At 44.5% G+C, this 18,621-nt stretch overlaps 1 protein-coding gene across 2 annotated transcripts in view; it reads left to right on the top strand.

The window, feature by feature from the left end:
- Positions 1 to 16,506, top strand: part of ENTPD1 (ectonucleoside triphosphate diphosphohydrolase 1) — a 119,913-nt gene extending 103,407 nt beyond the window's left edge. For both annotated transcript variants that reach the window (XM_084772235.1, XM_084772236.1), the window contains exons 7-10: positions 561 to 821; positions 5,527 to 5,646; positions 10,752 to 10,889; positions 12,977 to 16,506. In XM_084772235.1, coding sequence (XP_084628361.1) covers positions 561 to 821; positions 5,527 to 5,646; positions 10,752 to 10,889; positions 12,977 to 13,183 — 726 coding nt within the window. In that variant the 3' untranslated portion in view covers positions 13,184 to 16,506. The remainder of the gene's footprint in view (positions 1 to 560; positions 822 to 5,526; positions 5,647 to 10,751; positions 10,890 to 12,976) is intronic.
- Positions 16,507 to 18,621: the final 2,115 nt, after the last annotated feature.

Raw genomic sequence — 18,621 nt, 5'->3', positions numbered from 1 at the left:
CAGAGAGGGAAGTTGTCACACCCAGCTGTCTTGTCTCTAGGAAAGGACAGTTCGGTTCTCCACTCTCCTCCACACTTTCTTGTTTTTGAAACCATCATCATCCAGACTGCCATCTTGAATCAGGTGCAGCTGAGAGATGCCTGGACCCTAAAGTTCACATGACTCTTATCTACCACAGCCTCTCTTTTTTCCTTGATCTCTGCCCCCCCCCCCCATTATTGGAATAAAAGACCTCAGGTGTCTTCCCACTTCAGGAGCTCCCAGTCTGTTTCCAGAGGAGGAGGAGGGACAGCGTGTAGACATAGCTATACATAGGCTGCAGTCTTCTGGAGACTCTTGCTTGTGAACCTACTGTGTGCTCAGCACTGAGAGCCCAGGGACATTCCTAGCTCATGGCATTTTTGGGTTCAGGCATAAATAGCCCAGTACAACATATGCGATGCCATGCCTAGGGCCTAATCGATAAACCTGCCTCCTCAAGGGCAATGAAGGCAGGACAAGGGCGTGGTGATCCCATGTTGAACATGATCAGTTGGCATGCAAGTGCTTCTTCCATTCAGGTTTCAAGTGGTGGGACACTCAGGGACCCATGTTTTTATCCGGGATACAAGAAGCTCGTGAATGTGAGTGAACTCTTCGGCACCCCGTGCACCAAGAGGTTTGAAAAGAAGCTACCGTTTGATCAGTTTCAAATCCAGGGCTCTGGAGACTATGAGCAGTGCCATCAGAGCATCCTCGAGCTCTTCAGCAACAGCTCCTGCCCCTACTCCCAGTGCGCCTTCAATGGTGTCTTCCTGCCTCCTCTCCAAGGGAGCTTTGGGGTAAGTTTATGAAACTATGAGATATACTGGCCCCAGTGGTTTAGGTTACAAGTTGTCCAAGTGTGCCTGTAAAAGTATTTAAATAATATGAACTTTTTTCTTACACAGAAAAATATCTTGATACAATTCAGTGTTTGTTTGGGTTTTTTGTTTTTTTGTTTTTTGAGACAGGGTTTCTCTGTATAAGGCTTGGCTGTCCTGGACTCACTTTGTAGACCAGGCTGGCCTCGAACTCACAGCGATCCGCCTGCCTCTGCCTCCCGAGTGCTGGGATTAAAGGCGTGCGCCACCACCGCCCGGCTTCAACTCAGTGTTTGTTACTTGGCCTAAGCATGTCGGTATTTAGGATGTCCTTCTCCATTACCTTTTTGGCTTTTCTCATGGTGCTAAGAGTGTGGCTACTGCGCCAAGCATTGCATCTGCGCCAGCAAAGTCAAGCTAGGAGTGAGAATGATGCAAGGAGTTTCTCATCTCTCGTGTACCACCATAACCAACCGATACCTCTTCAGAGTCTGTAGGCCAGACCTTGGTGAACTCTGCATCCTGAAGCTGTCAGATAAAGGGAATTAATAGTTCAGGTCAGATAAAGAGAATTGAGTTTAGGTCACATAAAGAGAATTAATAGCTCAGGTTAATTATTGTTTGATTCTTCCACCTGGGTAAAATGAGAGTTCCACAGGCAAGGAAGAAGGAGTCAGAGTCAGCTGCAAGCCATGGGCTGACTGCACCGAGGGATTTCTTCTCTAAGAAACATTTAGGAAGCAGAAAATTGCGAACCACAAAGAGGGAACTTAAATAAGCGTCCATCTCATTAAAGTTTAAAAGGGATTATTGGATCCTGACTCCCAATTCCTTCTTTTCCTAATCATTCCAGAATAAGATAAAGTGGTGCTAAAGAGAAAAGATGCTCCTTAATCTATTAATTATTCAGACTGCTTATTTGCCTCCTGAGACCAAGCACTGTTGTCATCACAGTTAAGAAGCACCTTGTAGCAGTTGTGTACCGTCCACCAAGTGCCAACTGCAAAGCAATGGTTGCAGCTACTTACAGTTGTCCACAGTACTGATTGATCAAAGACTCGTGGTCTTTGTCTGCCTTTCTCCCTCTTCAGAAAACAGAACGGATGAGAGGGGGAGGGTTAGTTCCGACCCTGGACCCTAGGATGAGAGGTGTTTGTTGGCATGGTCTGCGTGCGTACCCAATCTAATGTCACATAGAGAGCTCCAGGGAGAGAGCACAGGGTCTTTTGTCATCAGCCCTGACTGAACTCCTGTGCTGTGAACTGTAGGTGCTCTCAGTTCACTTGGTCTCTGAGGAAACAGTGGGAAGAGCCACGGACCCAGGCATGCCTTGCTGTGAGACCACAGCTTTCCCCTTCCCAGGCTCCTGGGAGGAGCACAGCGGCACAGCGGCACAGCGGTACAGCGGCACAGCGGCACAGCGGCACAGCGGCACAGCGGCACAGCGCCAGCGGTAGCTGCAGAATAGCTGGTCAGCTGTTGGCCTCAATCCTGAACCAGAACCTGGCTTCGGTGCCCTGTGGCTGAACTGGCACCGGCTTCCTGCCATGAGGCTTTTTGGGGACCAAGGCCCTTCCCTGACTTGAGTGAAGTGGAAAGAAGCGGGCACAAGAGGGAGGCATATGGCTAAGGTTGCTGGAGGCAGCTGAAGGCGGTTTCACTCTACTTGGAGCTGAGAAGGATAAACCCAAAGATGAATGACCAGGCTCCCTTCTGAAAGAATGCCTTCCTGTCATTTCTAGGGCCAGTCAGTCCAGAGGTGTGATGCACAGAGCATCTGTGGAGAGGGAAGCCCCGCCACCATAGCAGTCAGTCCTGATGCTCTCCATGTCACTCTGTAAATGCAGTAGTAAAAGTAGTCCGTGTCCTCCAGTCTGGCCACACTATGGCCTTGGCATCTAAGCTGAGTGTCAAAGCAAATTAGAAACACCAACAGGAAAGAGGGAACATCTGTTGAAAATTATTATGAGGTAACTGAGAAATTGTTTTTTAAGAACACATTGTACAACTTGCATAAACAAGAAAGAGCAGAAATAGAGAAATATAATGAAAGCTCATTTAAAACGCTTTACATCCATATGTGCCCTTGGTGGCCCGTGGAAAAGACGACTGAAAATCCATGTACAACTATTTAAAAGTTACTTAAGGATTTGTTCATAGATGCTTTTTAAATTTTAGATCAGGGATGTTTTAAGTTGTGCAGGCCTTGAACTTGCAAGCCTCTTGCCTCCAACTCCCAAGTAGTTAGCTGGGATGATAGTGAGGCGCCACCAGCTGTCCCTTTCTTCCTCCTCCTCTTCCTTTCCAAGTGGTCCTCCTTTTCCTCCTCCTCTGAAAGAGTCAGGTTTGGCAACATTTGTTACAAATTAAAAATGAAGTCTCAAAGAATCTCAACATGACCAGACATGAAACAACCTAAAATCTTTAAAGATACAGTGAGAAAATCTAGGCTTACAAAAACACATATTTTTAAAAAATTAGCCAACAGAAGCATCCTTAGGAAAAGTGCCCAAAGCCCCAACCTGCCTAGATAGTGCAAGTCTCGTTATCTGGCCAGGGGGTGAAATCCAACATCCGAGGTCCCAGCTTTAGTCTCCCTTGGCTTTTTACTGCCAAGGCTTCACTCTCTGTGCTTAGATTACCAGCCGGTACAGAAGGCCGGCTGGCAGCTACTCAGCTGTTAACCCTGCCCAGCATGCATGGGTTCTGTTACCCCTGCCCAGCTCATAGGATGCATGGGTTCTCAGTTGTTTTTCTCTTTGTTACCTGTGATCTTGAGTTTTCTGGGCACCTGCTGGTAGGTGAAGTAAGCTGCTTCTAACCTGGGGACTTGTGGCCTCGGGGCTCATCTGGTTTTTTCTCATCATTTTTATTGCTGCCCCCTCAGTTTGCCCCTGCAGAATAGTGATCCAGAGCCACTAACCCTCATACGAATTCTCGTGCACTGGGCTACTTGGCTGTCCTGCACCAGGCCATCAGCGTGCTCACTTATTCGCACACAGGAGGGTGGGACGCTCCGCGAGAAGTCAAGCAGACACCCATGTGCTGCAGGGCACACCGGGGCAACTGTGGGGCCTGTCCTCAGGAGCCATCTGGTGTCTCCCTTGCTCATTTTCTGGGAACAACGTAGAGGAACACACGCCATTATGTGAAGGCGTCTAACTGCTAACTGCTGTTACACTCTGTGCAGTGAGCCTGTCACAACTGCTGCCTGTGTGCCCTTTTCTCTTCCAGAAACATAAAGCTCCACAGTCTGTCGTCTGTCTGTTTGTCTGTCAGTTGGTCAGTCCGTCTGAACACTGTGACAAGTTGCTTGATAGGGTTTTTTATCTTGGTGGCATCTGGTATACGAGTACATCATCATTGGTGTGACTTCTGCTGGTGCAGTCGTATCCATTGCTTACTTGGAACCATTTTACTGTCACCAAGTCTTTCATAATGACTTTCTGGCCACTGCTTGCCACCATCAGATATGAAGTGACCTGGGCCAGAACCTGTATGCTGGTTTGGAGGGCAATGGTGGCTGTTGGCTCTTTGTCTCGCTGCTCACTGTGGCCGTGAGAACATTTAGACAGAAGGCTAGGAAGTCCATTTTCTGCTCTTGCTAATGATGAGACTTTGAGCTCTCTCAAAAAAATTCATGGTGAAAGCCGGGCGTGGTGGCGCATGCCTTTAATCCCAGCACTCTGGAGGCAGAGGCAGGTGGATTGCTGTGAGTTTGAGGCCAGCCTGGTCTATAAAGCAAGTCCAGGACAGCCAGGGCTGCACAGAGAGACCCTGTCTCGAAAAACAAACAAACAAACAAACAAACAAATAAACAAAAAAACTTCATGGTGGGTCTGAGATCCCCAGTTTATGAACCTTTATCTGCACCAAAAAGTACATGGAAAATAGAGATTAAAGTCCAAACATGCGTCTAACTAAGCAGGCCAGTGTGTAGCTGAGTCCACATAAGAGTTTGGAAGGCAGATTAAGACACAAATGCTGGGACAAGTGACCCCCAGTCCTGACAATACCCCTGCCTCCTGCCAGGGCGCATGCAAATTAGAACCTAGGCTTTGGTGAGCAGACAAATTGGAACAAATGAACAAGACAGAATACGGAACGGAGTAGGGACAAGCCAAGCGGCCAGTTTGGGGGCGGTTCCTGATCCCAAACGTGGAGCCTGTTTCTGTTTCCACAAGTGTAGTTACAACAGCTTCATCTAAACGATGTCAACGTCCCCTCAGGCTATTTTGGTCACACGTTTTTATTCGCTTATGGACAAATTTGGTGTTGAGTTAACTTTCTCCATTGTTTTCTTAGAAAGCTGATAAAAGTAGCATGTCAGCTATATTACCAGACAACTGCTTAGACTGGACGTGCTGGAAACATCAAGGTTAAAAAATAAAAAGAAATCTTAATCCACAGAAATGGACTATGAGTCATACTGATGGACTAATGTAAACAGTCACTTGTTTTTGTTAAGTGATATATATATATCAAATTGTGTATCTTTAAGGAAACTTCCACCGGGCTTATTTTAGGTGAACTTAATGCAGACAGCTTATCTGCAGCATGGAGTTTCCTGTAGAGGGTTCCTTTGTTGTTAGAGCCAGGACGGAGCTCGGGAAGGACAGGAGCCGATGTTCCTTCCCATGGGTTGATGGGACGCAGTCTGAAACTCTGTGCTCTGCTCCCACAGGCGTTTTCAGCTTTCTACTTTGTGATGGATTTCTTTAAGAAGATAGCAAAAGATGATATCTCCTCTCCAGAAAAGATGACTGAGATAATTAAAAATTTTTGCTCAAAGCCTTGGGAGGAGGTAAGCCCAGAAACCACAACTGTAAAATTGGTCCTGTCTCCTCAGTGCCATGGAGGATCTACATCTGCACATGACCTCGTGCTGACTTGACAGAGATCCAGCACATGTGTCAGGCAAGGCCGGAGAGTGGGCCTAGAAATGCCTTTATCAAATCCTGGAAGGGTTATAACGGCTTAAGCAACATCCCACATTTCTCACTTAGCAGGCAGTTCTGCAACAAGCAAGCAGCTGCTCGCACGTGGCTCGTAGCTTCTCTTAAAGTCTGTTTAGTTCTGTTGTCATGGATACAGGGCGACTGTCATGGCCTTTATAGTTAAGGCTGAAAGAAACAAGCAGATATATCTATCCTTTTTGTAGAATAAAAAGGATCATCCCAGAAGTCCTTCCTCAGTCCTCCCTTTATTTTCAAAAGCTGATTTTCCATTGTTTTATTTTTTTTGACTGATACATTTTTTATGGTATATAATATTTCAATTTTATATTTGCATCATGCACATATCATATAAGAATAATGGTCATAATATAACCTTAATAATGTGTCATTTATTAGTGGTGAGAGCATTCTACAACCTTTTCTAGGTTTTTAAGTCCTTATTTTGTTATTGCTATAGTAAACTTTCCACACAAGGGTAGATCAGAGCTTATTCCCATGTGGCAATGACCTTTCACCTCCTGACCGACCTCCCACCACTCCTTGTACCATTGCTTTTCCTGTCTGCTGACAACCACTGCTCCTTGTCTCAGCGCTATGGGATCTCTTTGATTTATCTCTTCATCACCTAACAACGGGTTTCCTTACGAATGGTTAACTTTTTAATATTCCATATGAGAAAGCTCACTTGTATTTGGTTTATTTGCCATAACAAAATAATCTTCAGGTTCATCTGTATTATACAAAATGGCAGCTCTCATTGTTTATGTGGTGTGTGTGTGTGTGTGTGTGTGTGTGTGTGTGTGTGTGTGTGTGTGTGTGCAGGGCTAACTAGCATTTTATTTTATATATAGCCTAATTTTCTTTATGTATTTGCCTCCAGACATAGGTTAATTCTCTAGCTGTACTGTTGTAGATAGTGTAGCAATAAGTGAGAGCACAGGTGCCTCTCTGGCATTAATTTTAATTCCTTCAAATATTCACACACTAGTGAATTGCTGGGTCATACAGTACCATTTGATATTTTTTGAGGAACCTTTGTACTGTTTTTCATAACAACAGCACTGACTTCTGCTCTGTCCACAGTGTGCCAGCCTTCCTTTGACAATAGTAATTATGCTGATCCATGTGGTGGGAGGGCTTTCTAGCCAGTGTCTTCTTCAGTAGTAGCTAAGGCTGATGTATATCCTAGCACCTGGAGTAAGTGCAGCAACAAATCTCTCTGGCTGCAATAGACCGTTAGCAACTCATCCAAATGTATATATATCGGAATCCTCACACCAAGGTTGTTAAAGATTAACAGGTACAAAACATAAGGTAGCTGATGTACAATGAGGACAAAACATTAGGGCTCATGGTGAAATTAATACAATTAGTCAAATAGCATTTTTCCACAGGAAATGTTACATATAGACCCATTTTTAGTAATTTTTATATCCCCTGCATTCCCTGGATATATAATAGTGAAGAATGAGACAGCATAGGATGGAGTGCAGAACAGATGGAAGGTGCAGGAGCCACGGTCTCAGGGTCCTCTTTGCTGCAGTATCCAACACGGATGGAGAGGCTGGAGATGTTGATGGCTCAGGTGGGTGTGGAGGAAGTGGCAGAGGTGAAAGTCCAGTGGAGGATATCCTGGCATAATCAACTGGTCTGACATCCATAAAGGTGGTCAGCATCCTGTGGAAACATACAAGCAAAGCTTCTCCTGGGATAAAACATCTGGTCCATTCTATTTGATTAGTAGCTCTTTTTATTTTTTAGAGGTTTAAGAGTAAATTTTATTTTAAAATGTTTTTACATATAAGGCAAGATTTAAAGTATGACAAGGAGATGAATAGTATAATCTCCATTTTGTAATTTAGGTATCTGTGCCCTTAAGGTCTGATGGGCTCATTCTATAATAATAACCCATCCCTGTGGATTATAGGAAATTCTAGTGGAGTCGGGAATATTAAAAATTAAACATCAATTCTTAAAGGCTTTTGAAGTATAAACAGGGCCACCGTCTGTTTTTCAAAGTCCTTATTATTCCTAAAATTGTAAAGTAGTAAAACAAACATTATACCACATCCTTGAAAGTCTCTCTGGGTTTAGCAAAGGCATAAACACAATGAGCAGCCACATATACATGAATAATTTCCATGGGAAGAGCGTGCATGGGAGCGGGACACTCTGAGCATGACCGCACAAGCAGCATCTTCGTGGGGAAGGTGGAACTGAAAGCAGAGCATAGGATCAGTTCAGAGCATGGCTCTGTTGAGCTCCTCCATAGAGACAGCGACAGTTTTTGTCAAGGAATCAACTTTACCCTTGCCCTCACCCTTACCTATAAGACCAGGAAGCATGGAATGATCCTGAACATATCCCACAAAGAAAAGGCAATTGAAAAGATTGAAATGAGACTTGTAACTCTAAAAGTAGGGCAGGAATTGGAACAGCCAGAAGGCAGTGGGGTAGTTCCAATACGGAGAAACAATGTAACTACAAACCGAGGGTCAGGGTACAAGCATCCAAGTCAGTACAGAAGGGCTCAGCCTTAAGTTTCTTAAAGGCAACAAGGACTGTTTTAGCTCCACCCACAGTGTAGCGGTTCTTGCATCGGGAAAATTCTTCATGACCATCAGTAATCAAAGCAGCCTGCCTGAGGCAGACCTATAGATGAACATTAGTGCCGCAGGTCTGATCTAGTTCTAAAAGAGTTAATTAAGCTTTAACGTTAGAGGTCAACTTTTTTTTTTTTTTTTGACTTGGTCAGCACCCAGGCATAGAATGTCAAACAAAGGCTTTATTTCAGCTGTAATTATTTTTAGGAAAGCACAAATCCACCTGGTATTTTAAAGAAGTTTTTGAAGATTATTTAGAGGTTTTTTTTTTTTGTTTGTTTTGTTTTTTTTTGTGTTTGTTTGTTTTTTTGTTTTGGGGGTTTTTTTGGTTTTGTTTTGCTTTGGTTTTTGATTTTTGGTTTTTCGAGACAGGGTTTCTCTGTGTAGCCTTGACTGTCCTGGACTCACTTTGTAGACCAGGCTGGCCTCGAACTCACAGCGATCCGCTTGTCTCTGCCTCCGGATTGCTGGGATTAAAGGCATGCTCCACCACGCCCCGCTATTTAGAGTTTTTAAATAATAAAACATCCCAAATGAATCACTAGCCCCGTCCAGCCTTACTGCACAGTACTGCAGTGGCAATCCCCTCGGCCCCTTTTTACAGTTTTCAGGGGTTTCCCAGAATGGCTTATGATCAGGCATTGTGGGGAGGCCAGTGAGAGTTAGGATACTTTGTTGCCTCACTCTCCAAGTCAAGTTGCTCCTCCGAGGTCACTTTTCCTCTCCTGTTCTTCACTGTCCTCTCCTGACAGAGAAGAAAGGAGGGAAGGAGAGGGCGCTGCCAGTGTTCTTGATAAACATAGATACAAAACCATTAATATTTAGCTTTTCCTCCCTTCACTGTGATAGTGACTGCTTGTTTGCCCTATAGACAGACGTCTTTATTATTTTGAGGCCTATTCTTTGCACACATGATTTGTTTTGTTTTCATTTTTGTTTTTCGAGACAGGGTTTCTCTGTGTAACAGCTCTGGCTGTCTTGGAACTCACTCTATAGTCCAGGCTGGCCTTGAACTCACAGAGATCTACCTGCCTCTGCCTCCCAGGTGCTGGGATTAAAGGCGTGCACCACCACCGCCCAGTTATGTACAAAATTTATTATGAGTTTTTATTATGATGAAATATTGGATCTTATAGAATTTTCCCCTGCACTTATTGGATAAGAAAGGGTTAACAGATGGCATGTTTTATTAGATGGGCAGGATCTTGGAAAGAACAGGGCAAGGGAATATTACATACAGGACGTTCTGCATGCTTCTGTGTACACGATACATGTTTAAAAGATGGTAGCTGTGTCTTAGCTCATGGTAGCAGGGAGGGAAGGCCCATTTGAGACAGATTCATGTGCTGAGTGGGTGGTGCCCTGGCTACCTGCCCTTTCAGTAGGAAAGGGGCTGAGCAGGCCATGAGCTTTGGGCTATATATTTCCAGTGGCCAGAGTGGTAAGGTTAAAGAGTGGCAGGCAGGCAGGCATCTCTTGCTCTTTTCTCTAGAGCACAGGATGAATGAAAAGACTCAAGACAATTGCTTTATCTAACATAGCTGTGAAAAGGAACTGAAGACAAAAGCTGGGGTGTCAGCGCTTTCAGCATTGTTTAGCAAGATGCTTCTGAAGGTGTCTTCCAAGGCTGTTTTTTGTCAAACTTGTGTGTGTGTGTGTGTGTGTGTGTGTGAGAGAGAGAGAGAGAGAGAGAGAGAGAGAGAGAGAGAGAGAGAGAGAGAGACAGAAAGACAGAGACAGAGACAGAGACAGAGACAGAGACAGAGACACAGAGAGATGGAGAGACAGAGACAGAGACACAGAGAGAATCATCAAGTGAAAATGCAGATTCTGAGTTGGTAGCCCTGGGATGAAGAATGATGCCTTCCTAAGGGATGCTGATGCTGTCCTCCAAGGGCTAACCTGAATGATAAGGCTTTGCTGGACAGTCTTTCCTTAAGATGCCTAGAGAAGCTCGGTACTGACAACTTGGTGAATGGTACGTAAGAGAGTGCTTAAACAGAGACCAGTGTGCTTCAGGCAGCGCTTCCACAGCTAACAGGGTTGGTGAGTTACTCCCCGTGTAAGAGACAGCATGAGATGCTGAGGCTGTTTCTGAAACTCCTAGACAGAAGGAGCTACCTTTTCCCTAAAACGCTGTTCTCACAGAGAGTCCCGAGGAAGAAAAGCTTCCCAGGAAGACGGTCCCTGAAGGGGCGAAGCGCCATCTCCTAGCCTGTGGTAGAGCCTGGCCCCCAGACTCATGTGAGCTGGGGGCTTCCTTGTCTCTTGACTGGGTCTAGTAGTGAGAAGGAGCAACAGAGAGGGGCCTGATGCTCAGGTTTGCTCTTTCCTTCCTTTACTTCTAGGTGAAAACCTCGTATCCCACCATAAAGGAGAAGTACCTGAGTGAGTACTGCTTCTCGGGCACCTACATTCTCTCTCTCCTCCTGCAAGGCTATCGCTTCACAGGCACTTCCTGGGACCACATCCATTTTATGGGCAAGGTAACTTGGGAATCTTTTGGGGGTGTGGAATTTGGGTGGAAGTTGGTGACAAAGCAGTTTCAGACTTAGGAAAGGTGGGAGTGCACCTGATTTAAGTTTTGGCTTGATGCGTGTTCTACCATCCCACCAGCCTGCAAACCCTTCTGGGAACAGCCGGCAGCTATACAGGTTGTCTCTGATGTGGCATCTTTCTGCGAAAAGGCAGTTTATTCATTTAATTGTATTTCATTAGCCACTATCCTGACTTCAGAATCCCCCCAAAGGCCACCTTTGTGAATCAGGAAATGGTGATCTTGGGCTCTTAGCAAGCTTTGTTGACGGGGCTGTTGCTTGGCAGCCTGGCTTAGTTTGAGACCTAGGAAATAACCGCCCTGCTGTGCTTTGCCACAGCGCCCCCTGCAGGTATCCAGGACTAAAGAAGCAAGCAACTATTATGTGCTAATGCCTAAAATATCTTACCATCTTTTTAAAATTAATTTATTCATCATTAAAATATTCATGTTAGCCCTTCCCCTGTTTCCTCCCATTCTTCCCTCCCTTCCACTTTCCCCCTTCTCCCCTCCCCTATGTCTGTGATTGAAGGAGACCTTCTCCCCCTATATATGCTCTTAGAATATTGAGTCTCTTCTTGGTAACTTGCTATCCTTCCTCTGAGTGCCGCCAGGCCTCCCCATCCAGGGGACGTGGTCAGAAAAGGGGCACCAGAGTTCGTGTGAGAGTCAGATCTCACTCTCCACTCAACGGTGGACCTCAGACAAACCAAAGCATAGAATCAGGATGTAGCAACTTCGTGGGCAATCATGTGTAATACTGTCTTCCTTGCAGCTCTTGCTCATTCAAATACAACTTTTCCTCATTTTAACATCCCAGACTTCCTTCCATTCTGTCTATTTCTTTTGTTAGAAGGATCTGTCTTAAGTTTGGCCGGTATGCAGGGCAGTCTTTATTTATATTCTTGGAATGCTACTGCATGATCTGATGGCTCTAAGTCTGGGTGGTGGCTCCCCTAAATCTGGAGACTTCAAGGTTTCCATCCCACATTGAGAGGCGAAAATAGTATTTTTACATATTATTGTCAGTATGGGTCAGAGTTTGGAAGAAAGGGGTACTGTAAGCTAGCACACCTTTGAGGAGCTTTTTGTTTATTTTGTTTCTTTTTTTAACAGTATGTACTGAAAGCCTTAAAAATGAACACATCATTTTGTCCTATTGTTCCGTTCCTTAGATACTAAGCCATTGGTTAGAATAGGTAAAAAGCAGTCTACCCTGCAGTGACTATCCAGAAATACGTAATGGGGTAATATTGACAAAGTATTCTAGGTGAACCACCCCAGATACAGCTAAATATTCATTTCTTTTGTAAAAAACAACAGCAACACGTTCACAGGGCACTGAGGGGAAATGCCACAAAGAAGGGACATGAGCAAGTCCCAGGTGGCGCTGTGTGCGGGGTTTGGGTTTGTCTGTGCCTGCTGCTTCTCTGTGCCATTACAAACAGCTCTTGTAATAAAGCCGCTCCAAAGTTGTTTTTCAAGCACCACCTATGTTCCCATAAGTTCTTAGCGACGGTACGCTGTTCTTCCAGCGGTGGGAGGGTCAGAGGATGGTTTATAATTGAATAAGGATGGTTTCTCAGGCACCTTCAGCTTCATAAAGTTGGCTCACTGGCATCTTTCCTCACGTTTCCCCTCAGAAGTTCTGGTTCTGTGTGGCTTCTCTGCCTGGGAAAGATGTGAAAGGCTAGGGCCAGTCTTCTGCCAGTCATCTTTTTACCCGCTTCCTGTCGCCTCTCACGTAGCTCATGGAACAGAAAGAACGCTGACCCCTCGTGCTCTGTTTGAATCGAGTGCTCCCAGGCAGGCGGACTGGACAGCCAATAATCAGACTTTCTCCAAACTCTATTTTAGTCATTTGCCCCCCGCCTCCCCCCATCATTCCCAGTGTAGCATATAAAGTTAATCTATTGTGGGAGCCATACAAGGGGGGGGTGTAGTTCCTGCTGGTCGCTTAGTGTTATGCATGGGGTTACATGGACACTACAGATTCTTTTCGGACTCCAAACAACAAGCTTTCCCTGTTGTTTACAGATTGGAGACAGCAACGCAGGGTGGACTTTGGGGTACATGCTGAACTTGACCAACATGATCCCAGCTGAAGAGCCGCAAACCCCACCCCTCCCTCACTCCACCTACATCGGCCTGATGGTTGTCTTCTCCCTGATCCTGGTCGCTGTGGCAATCACAGGCCTGTTCATTTATAGCAAGCCCTCATATTTCTGGAAAGAGGCGGTATAGCAGGAGCAGCTGAAGTTGGCTGCCTGGAGTGAGAAAACAACTTGTCCAGGGAGTGTGTTCCTCCCTGCGGGGAGCCCAGAGTCACCCTTCCCTGCCTTCCAGGGACAGTCGAGACCAGCATGAAGCTTCTGAGGCTTCATGAGGCCTTTCCTTGGGGACACTCAGCACCCTCTGCCTCAAGGACTTCCTAATGCTATTCTGTTGTCTTTCCCAGCGACCCTCTTTCTCTTTTGTGCTCTGTGCTTGGGATCATACCTTTCATGAGCTGTGCTTCATAAAAGAACAATACCACCTCTGTCTCAAAGAACGAAGAGTCCTGAATGCCACACTGCCCAGGTTGAGCTGGCGGAAAGACGAAACTCAGAAACCATCTCAGTCATTGCTTTGGGACACCCCCTACCCCGCCCCATCTCCTTAGAAAGCCATGCAGTGCCTTTGGAGAGAAGAGACACAAACCCATTACAAGCCTGCCCTTTGGATAGGAGAATTTCCTAAAGTAGATACATACATGCTAAAGCCAAAGAGTTTCTGCCAAGGAGCCTATGTGCTTGCGCAGCTAATGTGACTCATCATCTACTGAAAACAAGAATGGAAAGGCGTTGCACATTCCTGCGCGACGCCAAAATGTGACCAAGTAGAACACAAAAGCCAGAGAGTTTTGAAAAGTAAATGTACACGTAGGCATTTAGGGGGAATACCCTCTGACCATAGTGTACGTGCCAGGAAGAAAACTACTGCTATCACCGAGGACTGGGAAAGTATACCCTCTAATGAATCTTCTTGGGTTTTGTGTTTTTTTAAATGGTAATACATACAACATAAATTTCACCACATTTACATTCAGCTCAGTACAACCGAATGGAATTTAGTACATTTAAAATGTTATACAATAATCACTATTCTGAAGATTTTAATTGTGTGTGTATGTGTGGGTCTGTGCGTATAAGTACAATGCATATGTTGGCCAGAAGAGGGTCTCAGTCCTTGGAGCTGGGACTATAAGCTACCAGTTGTGAGCTGTCCAGTACAGGCACAGGACATCAAACTGAGGATCTCTACAAGAGCTGTATATGCTCTTAACCCCCGAGCACCTTTCTAGGCTCTACACCACTATTTTATAACTTTCTATGACAAAGGTATTGGTGGGGGACAAGACCATACATTGGTTTTCTCAAACCAAAAACCTCTCCACTGATGGTCAAGTAGAGTCTGCAGCACAGAGATGGCTCGTTGGGCTTGGGAGCCATACCACAGTTTATTGCCCAAAGATTCAGTTTAGTGAGGGGCAGCAGGATTTAGCCCTGTCATGGTAGTTACACATCAAGTGTTACTGCTCCTCCAGTATGCAAATACATGCCTTCTCTCTTTCTTTCATGGAGTGTTTTGTGGGTGATGACTAAACGGTTATGGGCTTTTCTTATGGACGTGCAGAGTGATCTTGTACCTTTCCTGCTGCAAGAATTAATTGTTGAGCAGAATTGAGCCATGGTGTATTTCTGCCCTATCCCAAGCTGTCTGTCCATCTCTGCTCTGAGAACTAACTAACTGCTCAGAGATGAAAGTCTGCTGCAAACTAGAAATCAGTGCCCTGTATAAGTCTCATCTGCTGTGCACAATTGAATGTGCTGGCTAAATTATTGTAGCTGCCATTGACTGAGCATCTTGTGCTGAGGTGCATTATGTTCATCTTCTTGATCTATTCTCACCACAATCTGAAGAAGGCTCTCACCACTCCCAATGCCCGTGGACGAGCTGTGCTTAAACTCACATCTGCCTTGAGTCTGTCATTTTCTTTCCTTTTGTTTTTGATTTGTTATTGTTTTCGAGACAGGGTTTTACCTATGTAGCTCTTGCTGCCTTGTAACTCACTATGTAGACCAGGCTGGCCTCAAACTTACAGAGATCCACCTGCCTCTGCCTCTGCCTCTGCCTCTGCCTGGGCCTCTGCCTCCTATGTTCTAGGCATGTGTCACTACTCCTGGCCACTTTTCCCCTTTCTAAATATACCACCACCACTGCCACCTCCAGTATTTTGGAATTCAAAATTACAAGTCAGCTTTTGAGAACAAATTTTTTTTATTTAATTACATTTTTTGTCTTGTTGCCTGGGTTAAAAGAAATACCGAATGAAGACAATTAGGTACTGCCTAATCTCAATTCATTGAGACAGAAGGTTAATCCAGGGATGTTCTTTGGCCTCTCTGGGTGGAGCAGGTCAAATAAATTGAGTCACTATCAATATTCTGATATTAGATTGCCCATTGATTCTAGTTAATTATTATTCCTCTCTAGACTTTCACTCAGAACTCAGAATTTGGTTCCTTCACAAGTTCTGCTAACCCTGTTGCTTTGCAAGTTGCTGATTTTTTATTTTATTTTTTACAAATCCACAAGGGCCGTCTATCAGCAGAAAGGTTTCATCTGCACATTAAAAAAAAAGTGAAACTATAGAAGTAGGCTGTGTGTGTGTGTGTATGTGTTTGTGTGTGTGTATGTGTGTGTGTATGTGTGTGTATGTATGTGTGTGTATGTGTGTATGTGTGTGTGTGTATGTGTGTGTATGTATATGTGTGTGTGTATGTGTGTGTATGTGTGTATGTGTGTGTGTGTATGTGTATGTATGTGTGTGTATGTGTGTGTGTGTATGAGAGAGAAAAGTTTCAATTCAACCACATAAATGAATAAAAAATATAACGTGAGATAAACAAAAGTTTCAAACGTATGTTCATTTTAGTGTTTTGTTAGCCAAGATGCCTATAGGAAACAGGTGGTATACTCCAAAGTGGAAAACAAGCTGAGTTTAAGGAAGAGACTAAATTCAAAATATCCTCATTTAAACAAAACAATCAATGTAAAAATTGCTCATATATGTTTTCAAAATCCGGAGCTCCCAAAATCTGTTGTGTGTATCACATTCCCACTGTAATAAAGATGAGCCACATTTTAAGCATCCAACGTGAGCTACACGTTGGCATATGGCACATTTGGAAAGTTCTTCCGAAGTTTACAAGCTCTCATTGTCTTTTCCTTGGGGAGTGTTATACAAGTCGGGTAGATAGATGGCAACATCCCTGCTGATCTCTCACCACACGTAGAGAGAATATTATTCCTAAACAAGCTGTTAGATCCCAGCTGAGCATTTTACTGTGGTCCTATGGCTTTGCTGCCTTTGTGTGACAACTGGGCCAAAACATGTGATGAGCTTGATAAAAATCCCACCTGGACTCAAAGATAATTCTTCATGTTTGCATTTCTCAAAATGTAAATTTGAATGTCAAAATAAAAATCAAAGATCGTCTTTAAAACTTAAAAAAAATTTTTTATGTGTATGGGTAATTTGTCTGCATATTATATCTGTGCACCATGTACATCAATGCCCAAGGAAGCCAGAAAAGGCCATCAGATCCCCTGAAACTGGTGTGGCAGGTATTTTTGAGCCGCCATGTTGGTGCTATGAAGCTACCATGGGTCCTCTAGAACAGGAGCCAGAGCTAGTAACCACGGAGCCACCTCTCCAGACTCAAACTTTTTTTAGGTAGAAATGGCTGGGCCTGGTGGAACATGCCTTCGATCCTAGCACTGAGGGAGCAGAGGCAGGTGGATTTCTGTGAGTTTGAGGCCAGCTTGGCCTTTCTAGTAGCTTCCAGAACATCCAGAGCTATGTAGAGAGAGCCTGTCTCAAAACAAAACAAAAACAAAGTAGAAATTATGTAAATACAGTACTCATGTGTGAAATTCTCAAAAAAAATTTTAAAAGTTTAAATTTGAAAATAAAAAATGCAAGCTTAATCACATTATCCTTGACTGACATCATAGGTGGCTTCCTGGTGCCTATAAGTAAGGTCTGGGATGCGCAGCAACATCTGAGTCTCCAGTAGCCCCTGGCTCTTAGCTTTCTCCAGGCTCACATCCCAGGTCACCCTCCGGTGTTCCTAGTGTCCTGACCAGGGAGGCTGATTCTGATTCAGCTGCCTTTGACCCTCTCTACCTTCAACACTCAGCCCACATGTCCTTCCTGTTGCAAAACTATCTCTGAATGTCCAAGCCAGACCACTTCCTGTGCTACCACAGCTCTGGAATTTCAGTAGGAAATTCAAACCTGTCTGTTCAGATCAAGCTCCCTGGGATGAAGTATGCAACTTGTTTCTTTCTGAAAAGCTGGGATCAGAGATATTTTAGTGGAGCTTAAGGGAGCAGCTCTAGCCACTCTCCCTGCCACTGCCAGGCAATCCTCTGCTCCTAGCGTTTTCTTTTGATATGATTACATTTCTTCACTGCTCAGCTGACTGGGCAATGGAACCTTCTTTGATTATTCTAGACACATGGAAAATCTCCTACTTGGAATATGCATTTAGTTTCTGCACAGTTCACCATGCAGCCCTTGACTGTAGACATTACAGGCTCTAAATGAACCGTAAAAGGCCATGCTTATTGGCATTTAATGCATATGCAAATCACCCGAGATCACATTGAAATAAACATCCTTTAATTTTTAAGGCTGAACAGGGGGGATGCATGACTTTAGACTCAGCAGTCACCAGGCAGAGGCAAATCATTCTCTGTGACTTTGAGGACAGCCTAGCCTACATAGTGAACCTCAGGGCAAACAGGGCAAACAGACCCTGACTCAAAATAAAAAATGAAAATTCAGTAAATCCAGGGTGAGACCCAAGTTTCTACATTTCAAGAGATATCAAAACTGTTGTCCAGAGAGACCACACTGCATGTTTCAGAGATACTGACTGCTTTATCATCCCATGAAGGTGCTCTTCCTGGCTCTTGACAAGCACCATCTGCCAACTGACAGCTTTCCCAAAGTGTGCTAGCTCACTGCCACTGCAAAAGCTTATTCCTCTTCTATAACCATCCAAGTGTTTACTGGTTTTCTACAGGGGATTCAGAGAGGCCTTGATTCAAAAGAATAAGACAGAGCAAAAGAGGACATCCAATGTGATAGGCAAGTAAACCTCACCCAAATACTCCACATACACACCACATACACAAGCAAACACACACACACACACAACCACACAGTCACATACATACACACAACCACACAGTCACACACACACAACCACACAGCCACACACATACACATACAACCACACACACAACCACACAGTCTCACACACACACACACACACACAACCACACAGTCACACGCACATAACCACACAGTCACACACACGTAACCACACAGTCACACACACACAAAAAAACGAGTGAACATTGGGGATAATGACTGCTATAGCAGAAAAATCATGTGGGTTTTTAAAGATGAACCTGAATAGGTTTATATATGAAAGAAAACCACTTTAAAAAAAAAAACAGAAAAGGGGGGTTGCTGAGTTGGCTCAGCAGGTAAAAGTGCTTGCCTTGAAGACACACACACACACACACACACACAAAAACACACACACAATCAAAATAAAGTTGAA

The sequence above is a fragment of the Acomys minous genome, assembly GCF_964271855.1.
Source record: "Acomys minous genome assembly, chromosome: 2".
Classification (NCBI taxonomy): Eukaryota; Metazoa; Chordata; class Mammalia; order Rodentia; family Muridae; genus Acomys; species Acomys minous.
This window is presented reverse-complemented; position numbering and strand designations above follow the sequence as displayed.